The following is a 12,364-nucleotide window of genomic DNA, read 5'->3' on the forward strand; positions in this document are numbered from 1 at the left end:
TCGCTATGTAAGTAAATAAAGCAGACTGGAAGGCTGGCAGTGTAATTAATAGCACTTGAAATGACAAAGTTTCAAAAGTAATTTATGAGTTTTACGTTATGTGCCACTGCTCAACTCTAACAGCAACAAAAAAGTTCTGCCACGACCATCTCAAGGGGAATTCAAACCCCAATAAGCAAAGCCCCTAGTCTGGTTTCTGCAAGTGAGGGAGATACAATGCACCAACTTTTCTCACTGCAGCTCCCTAACCCAGCCAATACAAATTCTTGGAGAGCTTCCCTCTCCCAAATGTGGTTTAATGCTTTAATATTCAAACCAAAAATTATAAGTGCTCAAATCAACTTGTTACATGAAGCATGCCAACCATAACTTCTCTGGTTTTGGAGCTGCCAGCTGCACAGATTTAAAAAAAATAAAAATAATTACGTGTGCAATACAAAACTGTGAACTTGTCCTTAATTATCATTTATATAAGCATTCTGATTATGCAGAGATAGGGAAACTTGGTATTTTTTCTTTCCAGAAGTGATATCTCTACCAAGTTCATTCAAATGTAATAAAATATTTCATCATTGCATAGGGCAAGTTGAATGGAGGTTTTGTTTCTGTTTGCCCTAGATCCTAGATAACAGTTCTGGAATTTGAATAGAAAAGGTATGTATCACAATTATATTTCCAATTCTCAACCACTTGAAGAGCTGCACAACATAAAAACTTCTTTTCAAAGTGGTGCATGATGATTTTCCAATTAACACACTGGAATGACTGCTGGAAGACACTTCCCCACCCCTTCACAGCCACAGGAGTTTTGCATGTATAGAAAACCTTGCCTGGGGAGTCTCCAACAGCCAAGCGTAAAAATATTTTAGCTCTCGTGGGTGTTGAGAAATTGGACTTGTTAACAATTAAGTACTGCAAAATACTAAAATTATTACCACACAGCTTCATATAAAGAGGTTTTACCCCTCTCTCGGGGAGGTCTGCCAGGTCAGAAATTTTACATTCGAACAACTCAGAACTACATTTCTGTGTGCGGCTTCTTTGAGGAATATGAAGAAGCTTAATGAAATAAGATTTTTAAATTTTTCCTGATTCTTTCTCTTTTCTATGAGGACACATGGATTACCTTCCTTCCACAAGAATCTGTAACTTAAGAACTTCTAGTTCCAGTTAAGACCACTGCATTAAGCTCCTCTCCACATTTCTGCATGAATGTTCTCTTTGGACCTGGGCTATATTCCCACTTTTCTAGTCCCTAGTCCTTGTCAAGCATGAACTCTTTCTATCAGGCCACTTGCTGTAGGTACTACAAGTTTTCCTGCCATGTACCTATCCCAAGGACAGGGCACTGCCCCCACTGCTCCCTCCCAGACAGAAAACCCTCAGTGTAAAAAGAAACTCAGTTTCTGTTTGACATGAAGGAAGTCAAATGTCTGCATTCTGGTCATTGAAGAGTATTGCCATCACCTGATTTTCCTTGAAGCCATGCTAGTTCAAGCAGCACTTCATAAATTGTTCCTTAATCTGCATTTCTAGAAGGAATTACATTTAAGCCTTCCAACTTGGCTTAGCACTGTCTCTCTGGGCTGCCAGGATATTTTCCTCAGTGAAAAAATAGCTAAGCCTCTGTTAAGCACACCATCAGTAGGAGAATAATTCTGCTGTCCAGAATGAACACCAGGGGATTCAAGTTCCTGTGCTGAAGCTCTACTTGTTTTCTCACAAAGTCCACTCCAAAACCTTTATCATTAATAGTTCCTCCACACGCTATAATTAAGTTGCTTCTTCTTATTCTCATTGGGAACATATTTACCCTAATATTCTTCTGCAAAGTAAAGCTGACAGGATGTAGATAATCTGGTATTTCACTGTCATAAGAAGATATCTGAGAACTCCTCCTTGTTTCATCGAAACCGTTTTTAAATAAGCTCTATTTGCACATTGTTTCCAAAATAAGCAGCATTTTCTTCCAACAACCATTTGACAAAGCTTTACAGGAATGAAAAAGAAAGAAATACACATACATCTTAGCATGAGCTTCCTCCGTAGCACTTCCAGGGACTAGGGCAAAGAATAAAGAATCTTTCTTAGATAACTAGGTGGAAAAAAAAGCAAAGGATTTATACAGCTGCGCTTCCCTTAATTCTACCTCAAATATTTACACCACCGCGGCTAAGTTGAAGTATAAAATGGAAAAGTGAGTCAAAAAGTAATAAACAGTCTAATAATTAAACAGTAGCTGTCTAAGGAAGAAGAATTTACTGCAAAGCAAAAAATAAATATTTCCTCAACCTGAGGTTGGCCAGCACCTTAATTTGGAGCTCATGTCCCCCCCAAGCATTCTCCTCCTTTCCTTCAGCCTCACCAGCCTCTCCTTTCCACTGCCACTGCACCACTAACAGATCCCTCCCCCACAAATTGTGCCCTGTGCGCTCAAAACCACACTTCTCCCTTGGATGAAAATGGGGAGCATTCACTGCGACCACGCCGACCCTGGACACACAACAGCAGGGCCAGACACCACGGGGCAACCCTGGCACCAGCCTGGCTGTGGCTTCCAGCCCAGGAATAAAGAACGAGCAGTGACCAGCCTAAAACCAGGTCTTTAAATCAGAGATGATCTCCTCACTAATTACATCTACAAAGCTGGCCATTGAATCCTTCAATGTGTCCTACTTCAGACTCATTGAATGGGATTCTTCTTCCCCAAAGTCCATGCAACACTGTTGTATTCAATACATCCCCTGGAAGCTTTCTGTAAGCTGCAAGGTGATGAAGCAAACTATAACTTTGCAACAGCAGCAGCAGGGCCTGAAGATCTCAGCCGTTTCTGTAACTTGGCCCTTTCTAAAGCAGCCTTCAATCTTAGGAAGAATTAAAACCACCCAGTTGCTAACAAGGTTATAACTGACTATTACACCTCTATTACAACAAGAATTTCCATTACTGTTCAGACTGGCCCCCTTGAAGGGCTGGAAGGCTTTTGCTTATGAGACAAAGGACCATTACATGAAACAGCACTCCTCCTGTGTGCTCAGGACAGTGTTAGACGACTGCCAAAGGGGAGAATATGGAAATAAAATCACCAAAAATATCTGCACTCAGGTTTCTCTTTGGCTTGGTGGCAGCTTCTTGAAAATACAGGATTACAAGCGATACCTTTTGTTGTCCAACTTGTCTCTTACCCACTAAACGACTAAACAGATGGAGTTTTGAAATAATAATAATGACTCTGAGACAGTGGGAACTAAAAATACATCTGTGTCTCTCATTGGTACTGAAATCACCATCGTGGATCTTATTTCCAGCATATCTCAAACTCAATCATCCTTCAGATTTTCGTTCTTCCTCCTCTGGCGTAATTGTACTTCTCCCATCTGTGCTGGGGACCTATTCTGATCAAAATGCAAAGGATCACACAAGGTACGGGATGGGACCTCACAATGTTAATGCTGACTTGACCAGTGAACTCTCACCTTTACACTACCTCTATACAGGAACTCTTTTCCATTGGAGTCAAGGTTTCCTAACAATTATTTAGACAGCTGTCTACCTCTCATGCAGCAACTTACTTTTATTGCTGCTTTACCGGCTTTTTCACGTTACCTCTCCTCTCAATCAATAAGCTAGTTAGGTAGCCCCCAAATCATTTCATCAGTTTACCACATTAAAATAAATTCTATTATTTTAAACAGTATTCACTCAGCTGTCACAGAGTCATGTCTGTAGCCTGCACTGCATCCATTTTCTAAGAGCTACCACTAAACGAGAAGCTTTCTCATACTTTGGAAAAGCAACCGGCAGCATATCCGTGCTCAGCCCAAGAGGTACTACCCACCACCAGGAAACCTTACACACTTCTGCATCCTCAAGAGTTTGCTCCTACTGCATCACTCCGGTGGCCTTCACATCCACACTGAAACCCAGATGAAGATTTTACACCTCTGTTATAGCAGGACTAAACCCAGGAAGAGTAAGGAAGTGGCCAGGAAAATGAAAACAAGCTTAAGGGTCAAAGATACTTTTCCTCCAGGGTACCTGAGTTTTTGGCATATTTACTTATTTCTACAACCTTCAACAGGAATGATCAGAAAAAGACAGCACTCAAAGCAAAAAGGTGCTACTACTACAGATATGTGTGCCTCAGGAAACAAACGTTAACAAAGAAGCACAGCTGTGTGAAGAAACATTGAAAAAAAAAATAAATTAATTATTTCCTTGCCAAAGGACTGAAAACTGATGATTTTGTTCAATTGTTCAGAATTCTACATTCAAGGTGTTTCATATTGATTTACAGTAAATCAAACCCGATATGAAGAACTAAATACTTTCAAAGGAAAAAAGTTAGAAGCAAAAATGCTTCTTTTAAGGGACTGAGAAAACAGCAAAATTAGACCAAGTAATAGAAACCAAAAATACAGGCACAGCTTCAAAACTGTAATGTGAAATGCTTAATTAAATGATTCCTGTCGGTGAGTAGAGCTCTGCCCACTTTGAGGCATAACATGAAAACAGGAAAAACACTGGATTTGAATACAGATTTTTATCTAACCAAGATTTCTTAAGTGGGTAACATTCAGAACACAGAGTCAAAGGTTGCTGCATTTGAGAGAAGAAGGATTAGGTGGTAGAGAAAAAGGATTATGAAATGTGATTCTGTGACAAGGCACCTCTGTATATTCTGCTGTCCAAGAGAGTGACAGCAGCTCCACAGAGACTGACTGATCTATTCTGCTGCCCAACAGCATCCACCACTGGTAAACAGTAGAGCCATTCAACAAACTCCTTCTGACCTGAATGCAGAATTCCACTTGAATTCATGTCCCTAGAACCAAACTCCCTACGTACTTGGATTTACTTTATATACAGGAATCACAAGATAGAACTGGAAGGATAGCCAGCCCCAAAAAACATCTTCCCATGGAAAGTAGGTGATTCATTGCCCAGCTGTTCCTGACAACAGTGCAAGGAAGAGGCCCAAGCCACATGACTTGAGTCTCAGTCAGGAATAAATCCCATAATTAATTATGATCCCTAGCCAAGAAGAATTTAATGTGTAAGTACCACTTCATAATCCAGCTGCTTTAAATTTTCAGCGTTCTCATTAAAATCAATTGAGGCACTAATAATTAACTGAAATAGTTATTAACAATTACAAACCAGAACGAACTGAATGGGAATATTTTGTGACACGTATTACTGCATATCAATAATCTCCCCAGGACAACTCCTCACGAATCTCATCACTTGAATTAGAAAGACATTAAGAGCTTAGCAATCTTTCTAGTAACATACTCGAATCACTTAGAGGGAGCATCTGTTGTCCTCACCTCTACAGGGAGTAAAAACAAAACAAAACAGTCACCCAGTGTTTTGGTTAAACATCTCATTATTCTGTGCACCCAAAAGAAGAAAACTAAAAAAGCTTCCTAGAGCAAAGATTAGCAGATTTAGGAATTAAAATGCCTCCAGGAAAAAAAACAAAAACAAGTACAGATCAAGTATAGCCTTGCAACTAAAATATGCACGTCAGAATTAAGCTGCATCACATAGAATAAAGAATCTTTGGTCTGTGCTACATATAAGAGTATGAAAAATACCTGGACAGCAGAGCCCAGAAAGATCACTTAATTTCAAACAGAATAGAGACAGTGAAGAACTACAGAACAGGATCTGGTTCTAAAACCCATGGATGACAGAAGTTAGGCAAAAAAAGTACAGAAACAGAGAAGTAGAGGAAAAGCTGCAAAGGAGATTCATACACAAAGTAATTAGAATTCCTGGACTTGCTTACCGCATATTCCTCTGGTGTAACCTTTAGAACATCAAAAACCACTGCATCAAAGCTCTTCTTCAGCTCAGCTGAACCCTTGTCACTCAAGGACTCCGAGCTGCTACTCTTCTGCAGAAACAAACAAAAACACTGAGGAAGGATATTTTGGACCTGTCCTCTTCTTTTTGTCTTCTCTTTTTTTACACTCCCAAAAGCAACATTTCTGTTCAAACGTCATTGTTCATGTAATTTTTGTATTGGGTAAATTATCAATTCAAATTCAGTCACAGAACACACTTTCTCCTGACATGGACTGCAAAAATCAGACCCTCAACATCCAGACATCTGGGTTTCTATGGATTTCCTGCTAGCTGAATCTAATTGAACCTGGCAGGGTTAGATTAGATATTAGGAAGAAGTTCTTTGCTGTGAGGGTGGGGAGGCCCTGGCACAGGGTGCCCACAGAAACTGTGGCTGCCCATGGATCCCTGGAAATGTCCAAGGCCAGGCTGGATGGGGCTTGGAGCAACCTGGGATAGTGGAAGGGGTCTCTGCCCATGGCAGGGGGTGACACTGGATGGGCTTTACCAACCCTTCCAATCCAAATAATTCTATGATTTCAAAGGAATTCCTCAAAACACAACAGTTTTATTTCAGTGTATAATTAAATTCCAATGCTATTGACAGGAAAAGTAATAACAGCAACTCTATCATCAGAAGCAATACAGTCACACTGAATTTCCAACAGAAAAGTGATCATAATGGTAAGGAAAAAGACAAGGTCTGCCCCAAGGGAACAGTTACCAAATCTCTTCCTCTTAAAAATGTGGGAACTTAAAAAAATTACACTGAGCTACATGTGTTCCTGTTGAAGACATTTAGCAGAAAGAATTTTAGTGTTGTTTTAAAATTACAGTAATTCACATATGCAAAATATACCAGATCCTAGGATATCATTCTATGAACATTTATCTATAAAAACAAAGATTTTGCTTCCCTGCAAAATACAAATGTGGTTCAAACAATTAGCACTTCATATTGGTTTCATATGTTTCCTAACAGGTTTTCACATCAAAGCAATACATCTGTGTTATAAGCAATCACTTCCTCTAGCACACAGCTGCAGACCTAGATTCTATTTATTCATTTCTGAAGTTGAATGTGTCAGGGGAGGTTAGGCTTGGGAATTAGGAAAAGCTTCTTCCCACAGAGGGTGGATGGGCACTGAACAGGGAATGGGCACGGCCCCAAGGCTGCCAGAGCTCTGGGAGGGTTTGGACAACTCTCCCAGGGATGCACAGGGTGGGATTGCTGGGGTGGCCAACGCAATCAAGGCCCTTTCTGACAGTCTGTGACATTTCACTGCTAAGGTTGCAAGCTTTCAAGGCTGTGGACATGGGTCCTTGAGAATTCAGACAGCTGAAATAAAGTCATGTCCATTTTCAAGCACTTTTGTTATAAGGATCCATTATAAAGAAAATGCTTATTTAATAATAATGTCCACTTTTGATTAGATTCTGACAGTATAATCTCTCCGAAAAATCTGCCTTTGAAAGCACCAGCAAAAACTCCAAACCAGACATGCATTTTCAGCAACCAGTATGCTTACAGAAACATTTCAGTTACAAGTCCTCTTTCCTACTTCTTAGTCAAGATAGAAAAAAAAAATACCACTTGCTTAAAGTAAATTTATGTAATTTTGCCAAAATACATTTTACTCAATTTTATCAGACATCACATAAACATTCAAGATTATTTTGCTGAGTAAAAAGGTTGCTTTCCTCCAAGAAAACTTTTCAGGTGCATGCCAAATAGTCAATGATTCATGAAGCAATTATAAGGGGAGTACAAGAATTTATACAAAAACAACAGTCTTGGAGACTGATGCCAGCTTTCTTGACAATAGTTGTGAAATTGTGGCGGAGATGATTTGGTTCCTTTGGTAACACAAGACTCCAATTTTCCTTTCACCTTGTTTGCGGTCCTCCCCATTTCCATATGCAAGTGCATACCACACATAGCTGCTATCAAAACTCATCTGTAAACATGTAAATAAACAAAACATCTTTGGTGCAGTGCAGAGATTCAAGGAAGGAAGCAACTACAGTCAGGACTTTGTAGCTCTCATCACTATTGACTTTGCAGTGCTCTAATCTCAGCCCAAGCCTCTTCTTCAACAAGCAGATGACAAATGAAAAACTACATTCACTTCAAAATAAGAGGCATCAGCAGATGAGGCCAATCTCCACTGCTTGGCTGATGCACACACTCAACTCACAAGCTGCTCATCCCTAGAGGGCAGAAGCTTTGATGGGCATGAGGGACTCCTGCCTATGGCAGAATATAGTCCAAGAGACAAAGGGAATAACTTTATTCCACTGCTGCTGTGTCAGACTGCCCCTCAGTATACATACACACCTGTCAAAGGAAAGAACATTTCCCACCGGCCTTGCCAACCCAGCCTAACGTGCTACGAGCATCTATTCTTGTTAAAACTTGAAAAGAAAAGCTTCCTTGTGTAGATGTGATGGAAGAGAACATGGAAAAAGGCAGCTTTCGCTATGGTATATGCAAGTTCATGCTCTATTTTGGCATGCCAAGTTCAGGACTTTACATTTTATTCATACTCAACTGGGGTGTATGAAACCAACACACAGAACAAGAATCTGTTGGATGAGAGCTGTTAAAAGAAAAACTTACATTTCAGTGCACTTAAAGTAAAAATTGAATACTTAGTTACCCAGTGTAAGTGAGGTTTTCAATCCTTACCTCTGAAGCAGTAGCTGCAATATTAACACTGCTGGACTGTCCGTTCATTAGGTCCATACTGCCCACACCATTAATCTTCGGCCCTACATTTACAGCAGCAGCATCATCTCCAAGGCAACCGAATAACCATTCCTACAAAGAGCAAAAAGCTGTCAGAAACCACTTCCTGCAGGGGTTTTAATCAAGATTCAGTGCCTAAAATCCTTAACAAAAATAAAGGACTTCCAAAATGGCTACACCACTCTGAGGGCCAGACTTCAGATTCCAGCCTGTAATTAAAAATTACCTACTTAAAACCAAACATAAACAACCAAAGGTTCCATTAAGATCCATCAGTTACTGGCAGTATTGACCTGCCATACTCTTTTCCCCTATTATTTTCCCTATGCCAGGAACCGATGTAAATATGTATACATGTAAATATAAGCAGTAGCCCTAAAACAAGGTGAGGTCTGCAACATCAGTTCACATATGATGCTTTTCTTTTTCTTATCAACTTCAAAATGTGTATTTCAGGTGTTAACTCTATTAGGTAACTTTAACAAGGTAGTATCCAATCACTTTCTATCTTTTATGACTCCTCACCAGCTTCAAGAGAAAATTATTATATTGAAAGCAATTTAAAGTACAAATGGAGTTTATACTTTTCTCCACAAATGACTCAAACTATTGCTTAGTAAAAAAACCCCAAACACAAAGGAAAACTCCACACAGACTTTTAATACATCCTTGCATGAATACTATGACTTTCATTTCTGCAGAGAAAAGGCTGCAAAGAAATTGAAGCCTTTGGCATCCACTATAAATACAGTAAGACTACCCAACCCCAAAGTGTTAGAGAGTAAAAATTGGTTTATGCTTAAATTAATGAGCTGTTAGTGCCCTCTAGTGTGAAAACTATTATAAATCAGCTTCTGTGGATCTATGTCTATAGCACTTATGACTGCTTCCAAAGTTGCTGCTGTTTATGAAATTCACTTTTGGTTTGTAGTTTAATTCAGAGCTATTGCATGGCCTGAAAATAAATGGAGAGTGACAGGTAACTGGGTAATTCCACATGACAAAACAGTATTACAGCTGCTCATACTTAATGCCTCTAAGGAACGAAATAAAATAATCTGAAAAGCTGTATCTCCAAGTGACCTGAAGTATGTCATACAGGCAAGCCTGGAAGGCAAGAAACTGCAATATTTAAATAAGAAAATATCCTAAAAAGAAGCAGTATTTAAGCAATAAAACATCCTCAAATTTTAAAGTGTCACCATAAGAATGCAATATAGAAAGGAAAGCAATGAAAGAGAGCAATGTGGCAAATGTCAGTCAAACACTACAGCTTCCTGGTATTTCTGAGTATTACCAGTCCCATCTGAGCTGCGCTTCTGCAGCTCAGGACAGCCACCCACATTCTACCCTCTGTTGTTTTGGAAAACATGACAGAACTGCCTCATTCCCAGGACAGAGGATGCTACATTTCACTTTAATGTTACACTCCCAGACCATGTGCTTTAATTAACACTGATTCCTCCACTAAAAATGCATTCAACTGCACTTAAGCTTTAAGTTACACACCACATAAAGAAAAAAATCTCATCTGTGGCTTCTGAGTGTCACTGCTGTTCTGTCCTTCCCCATTTCAATTACCCTTCAGACCGTCTTGTGGAATATTGCCAAATGCACAGCTCCCCAGTGCCTCTCTCCCACAGCTTTTTCATTTAGTGAAGGGAAAAGCAGAGAAATAAAGCCTTGATGCGTTACAAGTTTCATTTATGTAGTGACAGCAGAGGACAGAGGTATCACAGCTTCAAAACCAGTTTTAGGCCACCCACGTGCTCAAAATAGTACATTTATCCCAACGTAATCTCCTCTGCTAAAAAATTCCTACCTTTAAAAATTTGGGTTTTTTTCTAACAGCTGTATTTTAAAGGAAAGTTAACACTTTGGCTTTGTATGATACAGTTATGGAGAGCATAAGGAAATTGTGTAATCTTAAATTAAGGTTATATATTTGACCCTTGGCTCACATCGGCTTCAATTGTTCCCCTTCCCCATATTAAGGAGAGGCAAAAAGGGAAAGAATTATGGATATCTTTCTGTGCAAGGAAAAATAAATACCTGAGCTCTGGGGGCTTTTTTTTCTGGAGGTATTTGGATGGTGCTAATTAAAAGAAATCACACATATCATAGAAGCCTATGGAGTTGGCTGCTCAGCCTCCCATCAACAAGAGCAAACTAATTCTTCCATCAGCAAATGCTAAAGCCCACTTTCCTCAGTGACTACTCCCACATAACCCACAGGAACTTCCTCCCCGTATTTCCTGACCAACTTTCCACCTCAGAGGATCTGTCTGGAAGGTACAGCAGTGCAGCATGCTGATCCAGGTTTTCCTTTTCTACCTGGTTACTGTGATGGAAGTTAAAAGAACTCGGCCTCTTAGTTAGGTGTGGGCCACCATGCTGAGAAGTGACTTCTATGAGGCACACAAACATTGTATTTTAATTTATTTTTTTTAAATAAGTAGAAAATCACTTAGGAAAAAACCCTCCATGCAAAGGAAATGGAGTTTACAAAACAGAACATCTGCCATCAAGCTGTATCCTAACAAAGCTGTCCACACAATGATAATTTTGTGCCCAATGCTGCATTACAAGAGCATGTCTGAATACATTTATATTTTTCACACGTTGGGGAGATAGAGTAAGGAGCTCAATTAGTGCTGAACTGCTATAAATATATATTTAAAACTTTAAAGTTCCAGAATTGGCAACCTTTGCAATGTTCTCATGTCCAGCAGCTTTCAAAAGTACATTACCACTCCCATAACAGGAAGAGTCACAGCAAAAGTTTTGGTCAATGTGCCGCTTAAGACATATTGAAAAAAATCCTCACACTGGAATAACTAAATCATTTGCTTCCTATACCATCCTTCTGCTCAACACCACAATAATGTGTGAACAGCAATATCAGAAAGTGATCAAGAGCAGAGAAGTTCAGAGCAGCACAGCTGGGTCTGTGAAATGCCTGTCACCACACTGCAACAGTGAGTCAGTCACAGTGTTCACTGCCTACCTTGTATATCCAATTACCAAAACTGAATTACACTGAGTAATTTGAACTTCCAGTCTGTTTCTCCTCTCCAATTTAATAAATGCCTTTGTGCTCAGAAATGAATTACATGTGGAACTGAGAGTGTTCTATATGATGCACAAAATACCTAAGCATTTCAGCCAGCCTGAAGCCTTGTGACACACTGTGGTATCTTCCTACCTCTTCATGCCATACATACTGTACGGCAGAAAGCAAACTAAAAATACTGACACAAATATTCATCACACCCAAACAATGAAAATATCTAGACTATTGCTGTGGTTTAGCCCCAGCAAGCAACTCAGCCCCATGCAGCCACTTGCTCACTCCCCCACAGTGGATGGGGGAGAGAATCAGCAGAATAAAAGGGAAAAATCTCATCAGTTGAGATGCAGACAGCTCAGCAGGGAAAGCAAAAGCTGTGTGCTCAAGCAAAGCAAGGAATTCATTCACTGCTTCCCATGGGCAAGTGTTGGGAGTGTAGGATGGGTGTTCAGCCACCCCCAGGAAGGCAGGGCTCCATCCTGTGTAACAGTGACTTGGAAAGGCAAAAGCCACTCCAAATGTCATCCCTTCCACCTTCTTCCTCCAGATTTATACTACTATATATATGGCCTAGAATAACCCCGTTGGGGTCAGTTTTCCTGGCTATACCCCATCCCAATCTGTTGTGCACCCCAGCCTACCTGCTGGTGGCATGAGAAGCAGAAGAGACCTTGACTCTGTGTAAGCCCTGC

At 40.0% G+C, this 12,364-nt stretch overlaps 1 protein-coding gene across 5 annotated transcripts in view; it reads right to left on the minus strand.

The window, feature by feature from the left end:
* The window catches only part of RALGPS2 (Ral GEF with PH domain and SH3 binding motif 2), a 109,949-nt gene that overhangs the window by 78,464 nt on the left and 19,121 nt on the right, over nt 1–12,364 (minus strand). For all 5 annotated transcript variants that reach the window (XM_066192153.1, XM_066192155.1, XM_066192156.1 and 2 more), the window contains 2 exons: nt 8,543–8,674; nt 5,795–5,902 (listed from right to left, as the gene is read on the minus strand). In XM_066192153.1, the coding sequence (XP_066048250.1) occupies nt 5,795–5,902; nt 8,543–8,599 (165 nt within the window). In that variant the 5' untranslated portion in view covers nt 8,600–8,674. The remainder of the gene's footprint in view (nt 1–5,794; nt 5,903–8,542; nt 8,675–12,364) is intronic.

The sequence above is a fragment of the Chamaea fasciata genome, unplaced genomic scaffold, assembly GCF_029207755.1.
Source record: "Chamaea fasciata isolate MVZ Bird 193981 ecotype frontalis unplaced genomic scaffold, bChaFas1.0.hap1 SCAF_10, whole genome shotgun sequence".
Classification (NCBI taxonomy): domain Eukaryota; kingdom Metazoa; phylum Chordata; class Aves; order Passeriformes; family Sylviidae; genus Chamaea; species Chamaea fasciata.